Below are 22,559 nucleotides of genomic sequence, written 5' to 3'. Positions count from 1 at the left end.
GTCCTTGAAAAAAAAACTGGTGTGTAGGCTACTGAAATTCCCTATTGACAAAACCTAAAAGGGAAGGTATTCAGAATTGGGGTACAGCCTCTACCTAACAAAGCCAAAGGCCTACACAAAACACAAAGGCAACATGTCCCCACAACCATTTTGGACAGGTGTTATTGGTCATTCCCCTTTTAGACTTTTTATAGTCAGGAGTATTACTCCAGTCATTTCCCATGCCACATCTGATTCGAGTCCCGTCCCCGTCCGATTTTAGAAATGGTGTCTACTATGCCTTTGAGTTATTGTATGCACTGCCAAGGTTAACTCACTGTTGAACTGAAGGAGTAATAGTCCTTCTTACAATGGCAGGATGAGAGGCATCGACCTCACTGTGTGTTGTATAAATCAATTCAAATCAAATGTTATATGTCACATGCGCCGAATACAACATCTGTAGACCTTACAGTGAAATGCTTACTTACAAGCCCTTAACTTCTTAAGCGCACCCGACACGCAGGCGTCCCATCTAGCCATCTGGAAATGCAAATGCACTACGCTAAATGCTAATAGCACTCGTTAAAACTCAAACGTTCATTAAAACACACATGCAGGGTACTGAATTAAATCTACACTCGTTGTGAATCCAGCCAACAAGTCAGATTTTTAAAATGCTTTTCGGCGAAAGCATGAGAAGCTATTATCTGTAAACATCACTATTGGGTCTTTTTTTCAATTAAATCGGTCCATATATACCCTAAATATTGATCTATGAAAAGTGTGTGATCAAGGAAAAAACAGCGTTTTAAAACGCAACGTCATTTTTTTTAATTAAAAAAGTTGACGATAAACTTTCACAAAACACTTCGAAATACTTTTGTAATCCAACTTTAGGTATTAGTAAACGTTAATAATCTATCAAATTGATCACGGGGCGATGTGTATTCAATAGCTCCACGTCTTAAAATCATGGTCGGAAATTTCTCATCCAAAACATCCTGTCGGAGCCCGGAAGGAATGGGCTCTCTCTTTCTCGTTTGACCAAGAAACAAAGCCCAGGCAATTGACAAGACTGGCGACATCCTGTGAAAGCTGTAGGACTTGCAATCTCAGCCCCATGTAATTTGCTTTCCAATAGACAATACATGCAAGTGGCGCATTGATATATTTTCCAGATCAGTTTTTCTTCCGCTTTTCGATGAAACACACGTTATGTTATAGTCACAGCCGTGATTTAACCAGTTTAGGTAGGTAGAGTTAGAGTGACTATGCATAGGGGTCTATGTCACATCAAAAATCAGGGCCACACATTTCTTCTTAGTTGGTTTTACGGAAAGTTCTCACGGACATCTTCATTATGGCGAGGTCATACACACATACACATGCACATAGATAGCCTACACAACTATACACTCACACACTCACAAACACATGCACACACACACACACACACAAATCAGGCCACAGACTTCATTTCTCGAATACCGTGTTGCAGGTGTCCAGAACCTTCAGTAAGTTAATTAGCCTGCGGTCCTCTGCTTGCTACAAACTGCGACCAAATGGGGACCGTATGATGCTTTGGCTGACCTATTTATCTTACTTTGCTTCATCTCCTGTCCAGCATGTGTGATTGAGATGATTTTACTTTTGAACCTAGGAAATGTGCATCCATCTCGAAGAACAGGCACCTTGTGCTATTCCTAATGCACAGATGTGATAACCTAAAGCTAAACACTGCTTCATTGATGCTGCGCATAGACCTGGTGATGTATCACACAGCTCTGATGTGAAATGTAGGGCTGTGGTGTGGTTTTGGATAGCCTTAGTACACACTCTTTCACAGCAGAGCAATCATCTCAGTCAGTCGGGAGTTAGCTTACTTGCTCGCCTTCTAATGGGGACAGGATATGAGTCATGGTCATTATGAATAGGCCATTAGCACATGAGCACACCCTGTGGCCCTCGATGTCCACACAGCCGTTTATAGCTGGTAAACGACAGAACAAGGGACACTAGGTTAAATGTCAATGTTTCTCTCACAGGGGTTTATGTACTGTTGACCAAACCAACCACAGGCCTATAATGGTTGAATCTTAAAATAAAAAGGGCATGTGTAATTCATTTATTTGCACAAATATGTACTCAATATAAAAACTAACACATTAATTTTCAATTTCTCCTTCCTTCTGTCTTCCTGCAGGTAGTGCAGGCACGTCGGTTATGTTTAATAAAAACGGTGACGCCCCAGGACGCTACGACCTGTTCCAGTTCCAGATGACCAACTCCAGTGTTCCTGAGTACAGGCCCATCGGACAGTGGGTGGAGACACTCCAACTCAGGGTAAGTTTAAGGCCTGTAATCTTGGCTGTGACCAAGGACACATGGTCCAAGAATCCTTAGCATACTTATAATGGCCTTATTTGATTATATTTATGATCAATAGAGATACATTTAATTAATTTTAGAAAAATGTGAGTGGATAATAGGCCGAATCTACCACACAACCAAAGCTGATTTTTGAAGGTTCTGGAGGCAGAATGCAAAACAGGAAAAAGTCGATGCACACTTCCAGTCAAATGCACATTTCTTTAAATAGTATCAAAGCTTTCAGTCAGTCGACTTTCATCAGAGCATGCTTTGATGAATGCTCTGATGAAGGTCGACTGGCTGAAAGCTCAGCTACTATTTAAAGCAATTGGCATCAGACTGAAAGTGTGCAGAGACTTTTTCCTTTTTATCAGAGAAATGTAAGTTCAAACGAAGCACTTGAGAAAATGGTGATTGATTGGACACTAATTAGTACACAATTTGTTTAGGAAGAGCAATGTCAAATCAAATTGAGGAATTAGCCTGTAGTAATGAGAATGTTGCTGTTGCTTTTTGGTAAGACAACGGATAAGTTGTCCATGACGGAAAAAGACTGACACCTGTCTAATGAAATATGTTTGTCAAGAAATATTGAGGAGACAGATTGATTATGTCATCTCTGATGAAGAGCTGCATCAAAATGTGTCTAAAAGTGGCTTAAATCCTCCCTGACAACAACAAACCCAACAAACCACCCCTCCTCCCAAAAAAATAAATTATCCGTATCAGTCCAAGGTGACAAATCTTGCTTTGTGGTCTCCATAGCAACAGTGGTGTTGGTCTCATTACTGTTTCCAGCCGGAGAGTCAGTGTTTAATCAGGAACTGTTCCAGGGAGTAACATTGTCCACGTAACAAATCACAGTCCCTGCACAGATAACTGATAGCAGATCACAATCCACTGAGACAGCGTTGAAACAACACATTTGTCATGCAGGTACATGTGAGCTGCAGGACATGAGAGAGCAGCATGTACAGGACTGCTCACACACTGTAGTCGTTGTAGGTTTTGGCTTGCACTAAGGTATTTTTTGGTTGTGTAATATCTTAAAGCCTCAGGACAGACTTTAATGTGATTATTATCAGAGCAATTTACATAATCATTGGTTTTTGGGAGCCAGAGACATGGGGAAAATTATACAAGTTGTGATGTGGGATGACAAAGAGTTCTTCAAGATGACCTCAAATCAAAAAGTATTTGTCACATGCGCCGAATACAACAGGTCAAATGATTACTTACAAGCCCTTAACCAACAATGCATTTTTTTTAGAAATACCCCCCAAAAAGTAAGAGATAAGAGTAACAAATAATTATAGAGCAGCAGTAAATAACAATATCGGGGCTATATACAAGGAGTACCAGTACAGAGTCAATGTGAGGCGGCACCGGTGTCGAGGTAATTGAGGTAATATGTACATGTTAGTAGAGTTATTAAAGTGACTATGTATAGATAATAACATAGAGTAGCAGCATCGTAGAAGGGGGTGGGGGCAATGCAAATAGTCTGGGTAGCGATTTCATTAGATGTTCAGGAGTCTTATGGCTTGTGGGTAGAAGCTGTTTAGAAGCCTCTTGGACCTAGACTGGCGCTCCGGTACTGCTTGCCGTGCGGTAGCAGAGAGAACAGTTTATGACTAGGGTGGCTGGAGTCTTTGAGGTCCTTCCTCTGACACCGCCTGGTATAGAGGTCCTGGTCGGCAGGAAGCTTGGCCCCAGTGATGTACTGGGCCATTCACACTACCCTCTGTAGTGCCTTGCATTCGGAGGCCGAACAGTTGCCATACCAGGCAGTGATGCAGCCCGTTAGGATGCTCTCGATGGTGCAGCTGTAAAATATTTTGAGGATCTGAAGAACCATGCCAAATCTTTTCAGTCTTTTTTCAGTCTTTTCAGTCTTCACAACTGTCTTGGTGTGCTTGGACCATATTAGTTTATTGGTGATGTGGACGCCAAGGAACTTGAAGCTCTCCACCTGCTCCACTACATCCCTGGTTGAAGACAATGGGGGTGTGCTCGGTCCTCCATTGAATCGCGGGAACATATTCCAGTCTGTGCTATCAAAACAGTCCTGTAGTTTAGCAACCGCTTCATCTGACCACATTTTTATTGACCGAGTCACTGGTGCTTCCTTCTTTAATTTTTGCTTGTAATCAGGAATTATGGTCAGATTTGCCAAATGAAGGGTGAGGGAGAGCTTTGTACGCGTCTCTGTGTGTGGAGTAAAGGTGGTCTAGAGTTTTTTCCACTCTGGTTGCACATTTGACGTGCTGATATAAAATAGGTCAAACTGATTTAAGCTGCATTAACTTCTAGCGACGAGCAATCCCGTATCCGTGAGCGTAATCATAGCCTCAAGTGCATTACCATAACGCAACGTTTCCTATTCATGAAAATCGCAAATGAAATAAATATATTGAAACACAAGCTTAGCCTTTTGTTAACAACACTGTCATCTCAGATTTTCAAAATATGCATTACAGCCAACGCTAGACAAGCATTTGTGTAAGTTTAGCATGGCATAATGCTATGCTAGGCTGTGCTGGCAGCAGGCAACATGACATTTTTAAGGTGGTAAATCTGATTCTCCTAAACTAATCCCATTTTTCTTACCTCTCTGGCTTCTGCAATCTTTATTTAATTGTTTCTCTCTTTGAATTTTATTTAATAAAAATGCAAGTGCTGTCTCCATGGTGATATCAATTGCTCTTGAATAAGGAATAGGACACTTGAAAGTATATTGGCTTATTTTTGTTATTCTTAGCAGTCTTATGATTGGAAATACGAAAAAGAATTGATGAAAGAGATATTTTATTCTCCACTGCAACAACTCAGTGGAGGTTATATTAAGTGTAATTTAGAGTATTGTGCTTGCTGCAGTAGTAGCGAGTTAGCCAGTAAGACATGGTGTGACACAAGACATGTACCTCATCCTGTATGCACACACCAAGTCCAGGCCCATTTGCCTGTCAGGTAGATGTAAACCGCTTCATCCCTATCGACTAGCCCTCTTATCTGAAGTGCTACCTCCACTGCTTATCTCCCTCTCACCCCGTGGCCTGTGTCCTCTCTCTTTCTCTCAGCTCGAGGAGATGCAGTGGCCAGTAGGGGAGCCGGGTGTCCCTATCTCTGTGTGCAGTCTGCCCTGTAAGACAGGTGAGAGGAAGAAGAGGGTAAAGGGCATGCCATGCTGCTGGCACTGTGAGCTGTGTGATGGCTACCAGTACCAATACGATGAGACCTTGTGCCGCCTGTGCTCCTACGACATGAGGCCTGACCCAAACCGGACGACCTGCCAACCTATCCCCATCGTCAAGCTGGAGTGGCACTCCCCCTGGGCAGTCATTCCCGTCTTCCTTGCCATGCTGGGCATCATCGCCACCATCTTCGTCATGGCAACGTTCGTACGCTACAACGACACACCTATTGTGCGGGCATCGGGCCGCGAGCTGAGCTATGTGCTGCTGACGGGCATATTCCTGTGCTACATCATCACCTTCCTGATGATCGCCAAGCCCGATGTGGGCGTGTGTTCCTTCCGGAGAATCTTCTTGGGCCTGGGGATGAGCATCAGCTACGCCGCACTGCTCACCAAGACCAACCGCATCTACCGGATCTTTGAGCAGGGCAAGCAGACGGTGACCGCCCCACGTTTCATCAGCCCCACCTCCCAGATCGCTATCACCTCCTCCCTCATCTGCCTGCAGCTGCTGGGCGTGCTCATCTGGTTCGCCGTGGACCCGCCCAACACAGTAATCGACTACGACGAGCAAAAGACCATGAACCCCAACCTGGCGCGTGGCGTGCTGAAGTGTGACATCACGGACCTGCAGATGATCTGTTCGCTGGGCTACAGCATCCTTCTGATGGTCACATGTACCATCTATGCCATCAAAACCCGGGACGTGCCAGAGGACTTCAACGAGGCCAAGCCCATCGGCTTCACCATGTACACCACATGTATTGTTTGGCTGGCCTTCATCCCCATCTTCTTTGGCACGGCCCAATCTGCAGAGAAGGTGAGTCATCCCTCTCCTTCCCTCCGCCTGCGCTGCTTCCGCTCCTTCCAGCCTGTGTTTTATCTCATACAAACACACACACTGACACTGACACACACATAGAGATGCAAAAACAGACACACACATAAGAAAATGCACACACACAGTGGCTGTGTGTGTTCAAGACTCATTTTCTTTTGATTTCAAATTCACATGGCTTAGATGTGCATAAAAACCCACACAGGGACCGCAGGAGACGTAAATAGGCATTGTAAAGGGGAGGGGGGCATTCTAAGAAGATTAATGCTGTGGGATGCCTGAGGAGAGCATGGAAAAGAGAGGGGTAGTAATTATCTTAGCTCTCACGCCTGGGGCTCGACACTATTATGCCTCATCCTGTGGAGGAAGAGGAGGTGGAGGAGGAGGTGGAATAGGAGGAGGAGGAGGAGGAGGAGGAGAAGAAAAGGGGATAAGTCGTCTGACTCAAGACATTCCATTCCTTGACAAGGTGCACTTTAGAAATGCACTTGACATCAGCAGTTACTGGAGTTGATTGAGAATCCTGACCCCCTATGCTAGTCATTGCTTATCTGAACAGTATTGGTCAGAATACAGATGCATTTATCTGCTCTATTCATGAGTTTCGTGTGATGCTTGGCAGGCCTTGTGTACATGATGTAGCTGAGTGGATGTTTTCCACTGACAGAATATCGACATCGACAGGAAAGTGTTACTCCTAACGTTTTAAAAGAGCCACACTGTTCAATATCCTTCCTGCTAGGCTACGGAAAGAGAGAGATCACAATATTATTTTCCTCATCAATTTGCCTCTGATTTCATAGATAAATTACACTCTCAGAAGCGATTAGGAGTTCATTATGTTACGCCCAGTGACTAGAGAGCCTGTAACGTGTTTATCTATCTTCATGCAGTTAAATCTTACAGCACACTGGCTATCGTCTTACATACTCCTAAGCCACAAAGAAAGTGCTAGCCTATTGATGCAAGGTTATATGTAGGCCCATTCCTGTGGCCTTCAGCAGATAGGGAGGAGTGGTGTTTACAGGGACCCCTCCATTACCCCTTAAGTGTTTGTGTGTGTGTGTGTGTGTGTGTGTGTGTGTGTGTGTGTGTGTGTGTGTGTGTGTGTGTGTGTGTGTGTGTGTGTGTGTGTGTGTGTGTGTGTGTGTGTGTGTGTGTGTGTGTGTGTGTGTGTGTGTACATATCTGTGTGTGTTTGCTTTGCATACAGGGATTGTTTGATGTATTTGACCAGGCTCCTTGTCTCAAAATTACCTTGCACTTGTTGCTTTCGACTGAAAAGGCCCCGTTTCATTTAGATTTATCTAAAACATTCAGGGACTCCGATTATCTAAAGATGTGTCGCAACATGGTGGCGTACGATACCAGGCAACTCCTAATATTGAGCCTAAGATTGTGATATCCAGTTGACCTTATGTTATTGTATCTTGCTTTGATCGCACAGCTAAAGTTCTATTGCGTATTGACTAAATTCTCTACAGCTCCGCGCCAACCCGATGCCTGCCCTTGTTTTTCCGCACCTGTGCCTACCCGACACCCAAGCCCATGTTGTGTGAAGCCATGTACACACGGCAAGAAAATATCACTTTGCCCCCCTCTACACCTGCATTCACTCAGTCAGCCACTCATCAGTCAGCATACAGGCTAATGACTGAGAATCACCAGCTTCCAAATCCAACTTGTTTCATGTTCCGCTGCCTTCCACTCACTAGGAATGGGGAATAATCCAATAGTACATAACTTTTGGAGTAGAACTACAGTGCATTCGGAAAGTATTCAAGACCCTTGACTTTTTCCACAGTTCGTTAGGATACAACCTTGTTCTAAAATAGATTAAATAGTTTTTTTTCTTCATCAATCTGCACACAATACCCCATAATGACTAAGCATAAACAGGTTTTAAGAAATGTTTGCAAATTCATAAAAATTGAAAACCGAAATATGACATTTACATAAGTATTCAGACCGTTCACTCAGTAATTTGTTGAAGCACCTTTGGCAGCGATTACAGCCGAGAGTCTTCTTGGGTATGAAGCTACAAGCTTGGCACACCTGTATTTGGGGATTTTCTCCCATTCTTCTCTGTAGATCCTCTAAAACTCTGTCAGGTTGGATGGGGAGCGTCGCTGCACAGCTATTTTCAGGCCTCTCCAGAGATTTTGGATCGGGCTTTGGATGGGCTACTCAAGGACATTCAGAGACTTGTACAGAAGCCACTCCTGCATTGTTTTGGTTGTGTGCTTAGGGTCATTATTCTGTTGGAAGGTTAACCTTCGCCCCAGTCTAAGGTCCTGAGCACTCTGGAGCAGGTTTTCATCAAGGATCTCTCTGTACTTTACTCCACTCATCTTTCCCTCGATCCTGACTAGTCTCCCAGTCCCTGACACTGAAAAGCATCCCCACAGCATGATGCTGCCACCACCATGCTTCACTGTAGGGATGGTGCCAGGTTTTCTCCAGGCGTGACGCTTGGCATTCAGGCCAAAGTGTTCAATCTTGGTTTCATCAGACCAGAGAATCTTGTTTCTCATCAGTCGGTGAGTCCTTTAAGTGGCTTTTGGCAAACCAAGCAGGCTGTCATGTGACTTTTACTGAGGAGGGGCTTCCGTCTGGCGCCTCTCCCATAAAGGCGTGATGCAGAGATTGTTGTCCTTCAGGCCTTTCTCTCCCGATTGCTCAGTTTGGCCGGGCGGCCAGCTCTAGGAAGAACCTTGGTGGTTCCAAACCTTTTCAATTTATGAATGAGGCAACTGTGTTCTTGCGGACCTACAATGCTGCATAAATGTTTGGTACCCTTCCCCAGGTCTGTGCCTCGACACAATCCTGTCTCGGAGCTCTTTGGACAATTCCTTTGACCTCTAGCTTGGTTTTTGATCATATTCAATGTTAACTCTGGGATCTTTTATAGACAGGTGATTGCCTTTCAAAATCATGTCTAATCAATTGAATTTACCACAGGTGGACTCCAAACAGGTTGTAGAAAAATCTCAAGGATGATCAATGGAAACAGGATGCACCTGAGCTTAATGTGGAGTCTCATATCAAAGGGTCTGAATACTTATGTAAATAAGGTATTTCTGTTTTAATATTTAATACATTTTCAAAAATGTATCAAAACCTGTATTCCCTTTGTCATTATAGGGTATTGTGCGTAGATTGATAAGTAAAACAAATGTAGAATAGGTCTGTAATGTAACAAAATGTGGAAAAAGTCAAGGGGTCTGAATACTTTCCGAATGCACTGTACATGTAAGGGATTGTGAATCATTCTTTAATAAACATGTGTACCTGTGTTTAATTAAAGCAAAGACGCAAATAACATTGGAAGATGTGGGTATTACTGTCATTGTCAGCTGTTTTTTAACAACAATGTAAAACATTCTGGAGTGATCAGGTTCCAGGTTTACCTATTTTATTTGAATGTTTCAAAAATGTCTAAGTAATCTCTGTGTATCATTCATTACATTTGACCAAGTGAAAACCACCTTTGTGAAGAACTCTGTGTTGACTCCTGACATCAAACATCACACAACCAAACTTCTCCCTGAAAGTATAGAAACTTCCACAAGAGTTAACCACACCCGGAAAGGGAAACTCGTGTTAAACCAAACTTTTATACCTCAACACATGTCTTACAAACACTTAAAGTCTTGTAAGATGGCACTTGTGCTTATCTGAACTTCTTAAAGTCGAGCTGCCAAGTTAGATTTCACGGGGTTAAATATGTCTGGTAAGAAGCATTTCCTCCTTTAACTTTTAAGGGGGCGGAAAAATAGCATATTCTGCAGTTGCATCTCTCAATCCGCTTGTATTTCAGCAAATAACTTTATTTGACAAGAGTTAGACTTGACATTTTCTTTGTCAAGGCGCTCTGCCTTCCTGAATTGATACTCTGGATGCCTACTGACTGTGTCTGCCTGGGATTCCACATCTGGAACCTCAAACAACATGCAATGCTCACCAAAGCTTTTACAATCAACAGAAGGAGAACTGCGGGAACCAGGGGCATTAAGTTAAGCCTCATCCTTATTTTAGTGGTTAGAGATTGAGAACGTCTTCTGAAAGGGGGGATATCTTTTTAACAAGAAAGCACCAGGCCAAGAGGGTAACCTTAAAGGATATAATAAACTGAGTACATCTACACCAGCCCAGCCCAGGCATGGACATTTGCAGCAGGTGAGTGACATCCAATTACATAGTTTATGAGAAGCCCATTCATAAGCAGTTCGGGAGAAGCGGGTCCCCAGAGCAGCACGCAGACACACTTCTTCCTGAACTGGCTAAGCTGAGCCAGGCTGGGAAAGTAGGCCACCCAAAACAACAAGAGACTTGCAGGTAGATGAGAGGAGAATGCAAATCCCTTAGATCCATTATTGAAGGCTTTCTCCACCAGTGCAGGAGAGCATCCTAATTGTCACTTTTCTGAATGGTGTCTTTATCGCTGTGTGCATTTATAATCCACATTTTATACTAGACAAAATGCCTGTGCTGTAAGTACATCCCTAGTGGATATAATTATCTAAAAACCTTTCATCAGTTTTTTGTCTGGGTAGATAGAAGACGGGTTGGTGGTTTGGTTTCCTGTTATCTGGATGTTGGCATTTGACGATGCTCGTGATTGAGATGGTAAAACTCAGGCTCAATCATTTGATTCCTGAATCTTAATAATCGCTTCTGCAGCTATAAATAGAGAGTTGCCAAGCAGTTGTGAAATTTAATTCATGTATTTATTTATGTTAAAGCAACAGGAATTCATTATAAATGCTCTGTGACAAGCTAAACATTCATGTGGTGGCTGAGAGGGAATGCGAATTTGGGTCAAGCTCCCACTGAAGCATTCTGAAAAACCCTGTCTGTGCAGCTAGGACAGCTAAAAATTGTGTTAACGTGTGTGTGTGACTGTGTGTGTGTGCGTGCGTGCATGTATGTGCGTGTGTGCTTGTTTGTGCATGTGCATGCATGGGTCTGTATGTGTATGACTCTTACACTTCTTGCGGGCTACTGTACAGTAGAAAAATCTAGTCTCTTACATAGTCAATAAATCTATTTTGGTATGGTCAGCATTGCAGTAGATAATCTCATTACAAGATTATTTTAGCAGTGTTTTAGTAGCTTTGACCAAACTATGTGGTGGTGATGGTGGTGGTCTTGCTATGGATGCCAAACATGGAATCATAGCGAGGGGTGGAGATCCTCTGGTGATGAGACATTATAAAAACAATCACACGCGCTCTAAATTGACAGCAATCCAGAATTCCATTCTCTTCTGTTTACAATGGTGCGGAAAGGCACACGCTGAGAAGAGCTTGATATGAGCATCATGGTATTCATATGGTTATTAATGCATGGTGAACCAGATCTCTCGCTCAGATGTTTCTCCGCAGAGAGATGGAGAGAACGAGGGTGGAGAGAGGGAAAGGGTGAGAGAGAAAGGGGAAAGATCGAGAGGGAGAGAGTGTGCAAAGGAGAGAGGAGAGAGAGATAAACAGTGTGAACGAGGGAGAGAGAGCAAGAGGAGAGGCAATACTAGAAGCTATTGGCATGTCGATGATATTGGTATTTGAATGAGTTGCGGAGATCAGATGGCATGACTGGCATGTAAATGTCTCTCTGTAGATTGTGTGCAAGGCATTACTATGGCTGGTGCTATTTACTGTGGAAAACACTATGCAAATGGTGACATTTTCTCTCCAACCGATTCAGAGTTGTTCTACCATGCAGACCTTTACAACTGTACAAGAGTGGCATTTCCCTCTTTCAAGTGTCATAGCTCAGTTTTGAGTAGCTTTTGGTGGACTTCAAACACAGAGATACGCCCTCTAATGTGTTTCAGCCTAATCTAAGACTCTTGAAGGACCTCGTGTGGGTCTCTGAACTACATGGCTGATTGAAGGATGATTGCCTTTTAAGAATAGGGTTACATAATTCAGAACAAACCCATGATATAGCCCAGAGTGTTTAAAAATGTAAGTATAAATGGTGTCACGTAATTAATTTTAAAAAAGGGATAAAAGCACCTAGTGGTCTTTCTACAATTCTGATAAATATGAGCAATGTGATGATTTTGCGAAATAATCCTAAACCGCCCACTACAGTACATGTCTTTGGTCTTTGACTGTTGCTTGAAAACAGCAAGCCTAATATGTGTTTATGAGCTTAATCTTCTTAAAGGGGCAGTGCAGTCAAAAGCATTGTAACGAGTTTCCTCCTCTTCTTCCGAAGAGGAGAGGCGAAACGGATCAGAGGACCAATACGCGGCGTGGTAATTTTCCATGGTACTTTTTAATGCTTTAAGGTACACATGAACAAACTAACAAAACAAGAAATGTGAAAACTCAAATTACAGTCCTATCTGGTGCACACACAGAGACAGGAAACAATCACCCACAAACACACAGTGAAACCCAGGCCACCTAAGTATGATTCTCAATCAGAGACAACTAATGACACCTGCCTCTGATTGAGAACCATACTAGGCCGAAACATAGAAATTCCCAAAACCTAGACAAACAAACATAGACTACCCACCCAACTCACGCCCTGACCATACTAACTAAACACAAAACACAGAAAATAAAGGTCAGAACGTGACAGTACCCCCAAAGGTGCGGACTCCGGCCGCAAAACCTTGACCTATAGGGGAGGGTCTGGGTGGCGTCTGTCCGCGGTGGCGGTTCTGGCGCGGGACGCGGACCCCACTTCACCCTTGTCTTTGTCCGCCTTATTTTCCGCCTCCGTGGCTTTCTCACCATGGCAACCCCTCTCAATGACCCCACTGGACAGAGGGGCAGCTCGGGACAGAGGGGCAGAAGCTCTGGACAGAGGGACAGGGGCTCTGGACAGAGGGACAGGGGCTCTGGCGCTTCTGGGCTGAGGGGCTCTGGCGCCTCTGGGCTGAGGGGCTCTGGCGCCTCTGGGCTGAGGGGCTCTGGCGCCTCTGGGCTGAGGGGCTCTGGCGCCTCTGGGCTGAGGGGCTCTGGCGCCTCTGGGCTGAGGGGCTCTGGCGCCTCTGGGCTGAGGGGCTCTGGCGCCTCTGGGCTGAGGGGCTCCGGCAGCGGCGCCGGACAGGCGGGACGCTCTGGCAGCGGCGCCGGACAGGCGGGAGGCTCCGGCAGCGGCGCCGGACAGGCGGGAGGCTCCGGCAGCGGCGCCGGACAGGAGGGACGCTCCGGCAGCGGCGCCGGACAGGCGGGGCGCTCCGGCAGCGGCGCCGGACAGGCGGGAGGCTCCGGCAGCGGCGCCGGACAGGCGGGAGGCTCCGGCAGCGGCGCCGGACAGGCGGGAGGCTCCGGCAGCGGCGCCGGACAGGCGGGAGCACCTGCAGAGAGGAGACAGAGAGACAGCCTGGTGCGTGGAGCTGCTACAGGAGGCAGCGGCGCCGGACAGGCGGGACGCTCCAGCAGCGGCGCCGGACAGGCGGGAGGCTCCGGCAGCGGCGCCGGACAGGCGGGAGGCTCCGGCAGTGGCGCCGGACAGGCGGGAGGCTCCGGCAGCGGCGCCGGACAGGCGGGAGCACCTGCAGGGAGGAGACTGAGAGACAGCCTGGTGCGTGGGGCTGCCACAGGAACTACCAGGCTGGGGAGACTTTCAGGAGGCTTGGTGTTAGGAGGAGCCTGAAAGACCGGGCTGTGGGGGAGCACTGGAGCTCTGGTGCGCAACCTTGGCACCACTTCCCCAGGCTGGACAACTACTCGAGCCCGGACCCTCAAAAGTGCAGGCACAGGTTGAACCGGGCTGTGGGTAAGCACGGGAGATCTAGTGCTTACTACACGCACCTCTCCCCTAGGCTCCACTCCCACAGTTGCCCGGTACGAGCGGAGCGCAGGCAGAGGACGCACTGCACCCTCCCAGCGCCCGGAGACACAGCACGCAGAGCCGGCGCAGGATAACCTGGACCCAGACTGCGTACCGGCGACCAGACCCGCTGAGCAGGCACCATACGCCCTGGCTCAATGCCCACACTCGCATGGCACTCTCGGGGGCTGCCCTATAGCGCACCGGGCTATGGACACGCACTGGCGACACCGTGCGCTCAACCGCATAACACGGTGCCTGACCAGTAATGCGCTGCTCATAATAAGCACGAGGAGTGAGCTCAGGTCTGCTACCTGGCTTAGTACCACCCCTCGTGTGCCCCCCCCAAAAAAAAATTTGGGGCTGCCTCTCGTACCTGTCGCACTGCCGTGCTGGCTCCTCATATTGCCGCCGATCAGCTTTCGCTGCCTCCAGCTCTGCTTTGGGGCTGCGATTTTCCCCAGCCCGTGCCCAGGGTCCCTCTCCGTTCAATATCTGCTCCCATGTCCAGGAGTCCTGTGATGGTGGCCTCTGTTGTTGATGCTGCTGCTGCTGTCGTCGCTGTCCTTTACCACGCCGCTTGGTCCGATTGTGGTGGGTGATTCTGTAACGAGTTTCCTCCTCTTCTTCCGAAGAGGAGGCGAAACGGATCAGAGGACCAATACGCGGCGTGGTAATTTTCCATGGTACTTTTTAATGCTTTAAGGTACACATGAACAAACTAACAAAACAAGAAATGTGAAAACTCAAATTACAGTCCTATCTGGTGCACACACAGAGACAGGAAACAATCACCCACAAACACACAGTGAAACCCAGGCCACCTAAGTATGATTCTCAATCAGAGACAACTAATGACACCTGCCTCTGATTGAGAACCATACTAGGCCGAAAACATAGAAATTCCCAAAACCTAGACAAACAAACATAGACTACCCACCCAACTCACGCCCTGACCATACTAACTAAACACAAAACACAGAAAATAAAGGTCAGAACGTGACAAGCATGTTTTTCTGTGTTTTATATATCAACTCAGCAAAAAAAGAAACGTCCCTTTTTCAGGATCCTGTCGTTCAAAGATAATTCGTAAAAATCCAAATAACATCACAGATCTTCATTGTAAAGGCTTTAAACACTGTTTCCCATGCTTGTTCAATGAACCATAAACAATTAATGAACATGCACATGTGGAACAGTCGTTAAGACACTAACAGCTTACAGACGGTAGGCAATTAAGGTCACAGTTATGAAAACTTAGGACACTGAAGAGGCTTTTCTACTGACTCTGAAAAACACCAAAAGAAAGATGCCCATGGTCCCTGCTCATCTGTCTGAACGTGCCTTAGGCATGCTGCAAGGAGGCATGAGGACTGCAGATGTGGCCAGGGCAATAAATTGCAATGTCCATACTGTGAGATGCCTAAGACAGCGCTATAGGGAGACAGGATGGACAGCCGATCATCCTTGCAGTGTGTAACATCACCTGCACAGGATCGGTACATCCGAACATCACACCTGCGTGACATGTACAGGATGGCAACAACAAATGCCCGAGTTACACCAGGAACACACAATCCCTCCATCAGTGCTCAGACTGTCCGCAATAGGCTGAGAGAGGCTGGACTGAGGGCTTGTAGGCCTGTTGTAAGGCAGGTCCTCACCAGACATCACCGGCAGCAACGTTCCAGCATGACAAATCCACCAGCCATACTGCTCGTTGTGTGCGTGATTTCCTGCAAGACAGGAATGTCAGTGTTCTGCCATGGCCAGCAAAGAGCCTTGATCTCAATCCCATTGAGCAGGTCTGGGACCGGTTCGATCAAAGCGTGAGGGCTAGGGCCATTCCCCCCCAGAAATGTCCAGGAACTTGCAGGTGCCTTGGTGGAAGAGTGGGGTAACATCTCACAGCAAGAACTGGCAGATGTGGTGCAGTCTATGAGGAGGAGATGCACTGCAGTACTTAATGCAGCTGGTGGCCACACCAGATACTGACTGTTAGTTTTGATTTTGACTCCCCTTTGTTCAGGGACACATTATTCCATTTATGTTAGTCACATGTCTGTGGAACTTTTTCAGGTTATGTCTCAGTTGTTTAATCTCTTTAATATATTTAAACCTGTTAAGTTAGCTGAAAATAAACGCAGTTGACAGTGAGAGGACGTTTCTTTTTTGCTAAGCTTATTTCCACACTGAGGTTGGAATAATACTGTGAAATATCAGGTTGTTTTCCATGGGTGGGGTTTTGGACTGCCTGGCGACATAACCAGGCAGTATAAGTTAATAGACCAATAACAAATAGTGTTTGCCTCCTCCGTGCCAATAACAGCTAGTTTTCAGGTTGCATATCTCTCCCAGTAGGTGCCTCCAATTATGCCCCTCATTCAGACCACTCCAAGACAGTCCAAAATTATTGTATGAGAAATAGCTTTTTGCTAAGAAACTATTTTTGTTTCTTTGTGACAATTTTTATTGAAAACAATCACATTAAATCACATTACTTAATTGTTACCTAGAAGGTATTGGATATTGAGATAAAAATAGCTGCATTGGACCTATAAATGTACAGTTAAATACATCAGTCAGACCTAGGCCAGTCCAATTACTAATCTGAAAGTGCTAGATGGAGTTAAATTAGTTATTCTGTTCAATGGTCTCCAAAGAGTAAGGTGAAGGAAGGAAGTCGTATAAGAGCATATAGCACCCACCATTTTGAGCGAAAAAGTGTATTTGTATTTGTATTTATTATGGATCCCCATTAGCTGCTGCCAAAGCAGTAGCTACTCTTCCTGGGGTCCAGCAAAATTAAGGCAGTTTATGACATTTTAAAAACATTACAATACATTCACAGATTTCACAACACACTCCACCACTACCACATTCCTACTGTACTAAATCCATGTGTATGTATAGTGTGTATGTTATCGCGCGCGCGTGTGTGTGTGTGTGTGCTGCAGTGGAGAGGCAATGAGTGAATCATGCCAATTAAGACACAGCCAACTGCTCAGTTACTGCTGCTACATACACTATGGATAGGAAGTGCCTCATAAATACTACAGGAGTACGAATGGTCGGAGAACAAGTGATATCTTTTCCCCTACAGCATCAGAATGCAAACATAGAACCACCAATGGAGAAATTAACAAAAAAGTACATGTGTGGTGCTTTTTGCTGTACTCTAGTTAAGGACAATTTTTCAGCAGTGGATATCCATTTATTTTTTACCTTTAATTAACTAGGCAAGTCAGTTAAGAACAAATTCTTATTTTCAATGACGGCCGAGGAACAGTGGGTTAACTGCCTGTTCGGGGCAGAACAACAGAGTTGTAGCTTGTCAGCTCGAGGGTTTGAACTTGCAACCTTCCAGTTACTAGTCCAACGCTCTAACCACTTGGCTATCCTGCTGCCGCCCCATCCATCAAGACAACCTACAGGCATCTCTGTGGTATGACTATGATAGGTTTCGCTCTTGCCTCTCTCCCTCATCCATACATCAAGACCAACCTGCAGATAGGGCTGGGTGAGTGCTTGATAAGGTTTATGGGGAGTTTTACTGCGTGAGAATATATTCTAACTAGTGTGGCTTCTCTCTCTCTCTCTCTCTCTCTCTCTCTCTCTCTCTCTCTCTCTCTCTCTCTCTCTCTCTCTCTCTCTCTCTCTCTCTCTCTCTCTCTCTCTCTCTCTCTCTCTCTCTCTCTCTCTCTCTCTCTCTCTCTCTTTTCTCTCTCTCTCCCCTCCTCCACAGCTATACATCCAGACGACTACCCTCACCATCTCTATGAACCTCAGTGCCTCTGTAGCTCTCGGGATGCTCTACATGCCCAAGGTATACGTCATCATCTTCCACCCAGAGCTTAACGTGCAGAAGAGGAAGAGGAGCTTCAAGGCTGTGGTCACTGCCGCCACCATGTCCTCCCGTCTCTCTGTGAAGCCCAGCGAGAGGCCCAACGGAGAGGCCAAATCTGAGCTGTGTGAAAACCCACCCACCGACCCCATGAGTGAGTCATGCAAATGGCAATGAACTTATTCTTTAACAACAACATTTGACTGCATAGTATCTCCAGTAGTTTAAGTAGCAGCGCAATTGAATGATTTATATTCCTAGATGCTGTTTACATGTAACTCCATGGTTTGTGACATCCCATGACACATACCGAGAGGAGTGAGATCCCTGCTCACCATGAGTCAGTCACATAGCAGAGCCCACTGTGCCGAGAATTAGATAATATGCAATCAGACAGAGATAAATTCATCCAAAAGTTCAGGAAGTGCACACGGGAGCATGCTATTCCATTCGTATTTCACTGCTTAACCAATATGAGGGCCTTTCCTGTAGACTGACATTAATAGGCCCTTTGCTTTAGTGTAGCTGGTAGCTAAGAGCACAGGAGGTCTGTGTTAAAGACTAGTAATGAGGAACGATTATCTATAACACCCGTTGTGTGTCGTTGACACCACTGTTTGTGTGGTGAAGTGAGCTTGATGATGTAAGAGCGTCTGCTAAATGACTTAAATGTAAATGTAAATGATGTGAATTATGATAATATCATAATGTTGAAATGCAAAGACCAACATGACTGGTGGGGATTAAGATATTGATATTACACCTGTGATGGGAAGGATTAATGAATCTCTAATTTACACTGAGTATACAATAATATTGATTTGCACTTCTGTTTGCCCTCAGAACAGTCTACATTCGTCAAATTGGCTGGATGTCCTTTGGGTGGTGGACCAATCTTCATACACACTTCATACACACTGTTGAGCGTGAAAAACCCAGCAGCGTTGCAGTTATTGACACACTCAAACCAGTACTCCTGGCACCTACTACCATACCTCATTCAAAGGCATTTAAAACTTTTGTCTTTCCCATTCACTCGCTGAATGGCACACATACACAATCCATGTCTCAATTGTCTCAAGGCTTAAAAATCCTTATTTAACTGGTCTACACAGATTTAAGTGTGACATCAATCATGGACAGACCAGGTGTTCCTGGTAACCAGGTGTATATTGCCCCTATATGTGCTACATGCTTATCTTATTTTTCTAGACTAAATCAAGAAATGATTGACAGGTCATGGTAATAACACAGTTCCCGTTGGCCCTATATCTCTACCAATCACATGGCACACACCAATGCTTATTCCCTCCTGATTCCGGGAATCCTTCAATTCTTCCAGGAATTTTGCAACCTTACACACCACACATGTTATCCACAGGTGTGCCCCTCTCTCAATTACAGCTCTGATATGACAGCTTTCCATGGAAATTCCTCCAAATGCCCTGTGATGGTCATTGTCATCTGCGTAATGAGCTGGAGGGTGTGTGTATGTGTGTAATTGTGTGAGTGTGAGTGAGAGAGAGAGAGAGCCTGCGTCAGGAGAGTAACATTGTCTCCTTGCCAGTGACACATGTGGCTCATGGAGCGAACACACTGTGTAGGGGGCCGACAGCTGTCGTTGCAGTGCATCCCAAGCAGGGTGTTGGCACTCTCCGAGAGGCACTCCCAAATGTACACTGTGTCATCTGCTCTGTGCATCTCTCACCTTCTTTCTCCCCTACACACACTTCTTATCGCCTCCCCTCATCTCTCTCCTCCCATCTCGCTCTTATTTTAGCAGCAGTGGAAATTACATTTATTAATGGCAAATGTATGCGCATGACCGCCCCAAAACTTGAACTGCAGCTCCCTGGCCCCTGGAGACTGTCCGTCAGCCCCTGTAACCGTCACAGCGCCAAATAGTGCCTTTCAGGAGGGATCATCTCTGACTGATCTGACTCATAATGATTTAGAGTTATTAAGTAAGAGCATTAGTAGCTTTGATGATTATACAGTCCATCACTATCGATATGAGTCTTAATATCTCTATCCCTTGCAGAGAAGTGAGTATTTGCCCTGTAATTTTGAGATATTGGAGATGTATCTTCACTGTGCCCGTAGTGATTATTGGCAGTGCGGATGAATTTAAGATTTTTACGTCAATTTTGGTATGATGACCAATCAATACCACGAAAAGGGAATTATCACCCAACCGAGACCGAGAAGAGAGAGGCTAAGAGACATGGAGAAATAGTCAGGAGTTTCCAGTGAGCTGAATACACTGCACTATATTTTGGAAGGTCAAAGATATATGTAAATATCTACATACAGTATATCACACACATGCATTGTATGCATGCGTGCCACACACTCACACACGCAATTTTTCATACCAACCGCACACACATACAGCTAAGCCTGCTTATGGGCTAACTGCAAACATATATTGTATATTTACACATGTTTTATTCATCATAGTCAATGACCAGGACTACAAAATAATACTGTCAGGAGGTGGTAAGACTCTAATTGCACATCCCATGGGAGTTCACCATGGCAACATTTACAGCATTAAGAAGAGGAGTTTACAAAGCTACAGTATGTCTCTGCTTTAAGAAGCGCAATGTGCATCGAACTTCTCCGCTAGGCATGAGTGATAACACTGCATGGGTGGAGTCAAGCACAGTACACAACAGTACCTACCTTGATTCTCGGCAACATTCTGGCCCGTTTCCATGGAAATATAGAGACTGGGATCACATCACGTTTATAGCGTTTGTTAGGTGACCACTTGCGTGGTGTTTGTGTATGTGTTTTTTATTTGCTGGTTAGTATCTGAAAATAGAAACCAGTTTGACTCAGTCGTGTTGCTGAAGTGATACAATGCACTAAAACAGGCAGCTATTGTGCAATGATTGTGAACACTGTATGTTCACTTGCATGAATGTATGATAGAGTTGGAGGGTATTTATATATTATGCATGTGAATATCTTATTTTATGTATGTCTGTGTATGTTTGTGCATTGCTTATTGTACTGTAATTTGTTGTGCTGTTGGATGCCATTATAATCTTTGACCTACCTCGCTTCTCAGGTCAAGCTACGAAGAAAACATATGTGAGTTACAACAACCTCAGGATCTGATGGGTTCCCAGGGAATTCTCCATGTCCTTACTCTGTGATGATGACCAAGACTAGGGATCACAGGAAGAGAATACCGGGACAGGGACACTACCTACCTATGCACTCCAAGACTGTGGTTGGTGTCAACCTTCATCATTTGTGTCTTCTGAAGAGGAAGATGGCAGGGGGATAGGGAAAACGGAGGGATGGAGATATTTGACATCAGGAGTGAATGAATGATGAAGATACAAACACAGCTGTAAGATGGTAACTGGGCCCTGGTCCGTTCTGTTCTAGAACCAGACCCTGGAACCTCTCTGTAGGGTTTTCCATTAACAGTGAGTGAACAACCTCTGTGATACAGGTGTCACTGAAAAAAATATGTCTGAACAGTTTATTTCAACAGTTATCAAATTATTTTTTGTAATATCCATTAAAGTCATATTCTCTTGCAGTGCTCATGGTTTGTTTTTAAGTGAGGTTTCTTCTTAGTTCCTTGTGCCTGATCTTTCATTTTTTCTGAGATAACATTATGTTGAATTTTGATTGAATAACTTTAATTAGCAAGCTCCGTCACATGCATTTTGTTTTATGAAATCAACTCAAATCAGCTATTTTAACACAAATAACTATGTCAGAGTGACGGGCAATGTATGTATATTTTCTTGTAAATATCTGAGAGTATTTTCGTGTTTGGATGACAACAAAAAAATATATCCAGTCTGTTTGATTGGATTTGGATGGTAAGGAAAAAGCAGCACAAAGTGTTCACATTGCATGTGCCAATGTTTGTCTTTTCTATTTGATGTAAAACAAAAAAAGATCAATTCATTCTTAAAATGACTATGATGTTAACCATCATTCTGCAGTTTAATAATTTCTTTTAAAGAAATTACCTGATTCACAAGAGAATATGGCTTTAATCTGTTATTAAAATGGACCCCTCTGCATCTGCAAGCATGTTTGATTTATATAGTTTTGTACAGAGTACATTGTGTTTAAATATCAATGGTGTGGGGGCAAAAAACATGAATAAGCAAGTATGCTGTGATGTTGTCTGTCCAATTATCAACATGTAATAAAATAATTTTAATATCTTTTATACAATCAAACAATGATTATTCAATCATTATTTGTGTGTGTGCACATATGTGTGTGTTTGTGTTTGTCAATATTTGCTTGGTTCTGTTTAGATGTGGACCCATACTGATTGGGACCATCCTCGTTGGGCAGAACGTGTTGCACCTGTCATCTCGATTGTCAGACGTTAGATTTACGCGTGCTGGTACAGATGATATTTAAGCGCTCTTATTTAGCTGTCATTGTAAGAATATTTCGAAGATAAATACATAACGCAGAGGACTAAAGGTCAAGAGAGGACTAAACGGTCAACAGGGAATTATCAATGGAAATAGTTGTTTTCAGTTC

General features: G+C 44.7%; 1 protein-coding gene across 2 annotated transcripts in view; it reads left to right on the top strand.

The window, feature by feature from the left end:
* Nucleotides 1-22,228, top strand: part of LOC118361453 (metabotropic glutamate receptor 7-like) — a 122,444-nt gene extending 100,216 nt beyond the window's left edge. Inside the window, exons 7-10 of one of the 2 annotated variants that reach the window (XM_052502037.1) lie at nt 2,186-2,325; nt 5,433-6,368; nt 17,940-18,180; nt 21,103-22,228. In XM_052502037.1, the coding sequence (XP_052357997.1) occupies nt 2,186-2,325; nt 5,433-6,368; nt 17,940-18,180; nt 21,103-21,152 (1,367 nt within the window). In that variant the 3' untranslated portion in view covers nt 21,153-22,228. Of the gene's footprint in view, nt 1-2,185; nt 2,326-5,432; nt 6,369-17,927; nt 18,181-21,102 lie in introns of both variants that reach the window. The other variant, XM_035741401.2, reaches the window with a different exon arrangement.
* Nucleotides 22,229-22,559: the final 331 nt, after the last annotated feature.

This window comes from Oncorhynchus keta, unplaced genomic scaffold, assembly GCF_023373465.1.
Source record: "Oncorhynchus keta strain PuntledgeMale-10-30-2019 unplaced genomic scaffold, Oket_V2 Un_contig_14950_pilon_pilon, whole genome shotgun sequence".
In the NCBI taxonomy this organism is placed as follows: Eukaryota; Metazoa; Chordata; class Actinopteri; order Salmoniformes; family Salmonidae; genus Oncorhynchus; species Oncorhynchus keta.
Note: the sequence above shows the minus strand (reverse complement) of the source record. Positions and strands in the feature narration are given on the sequence as shown.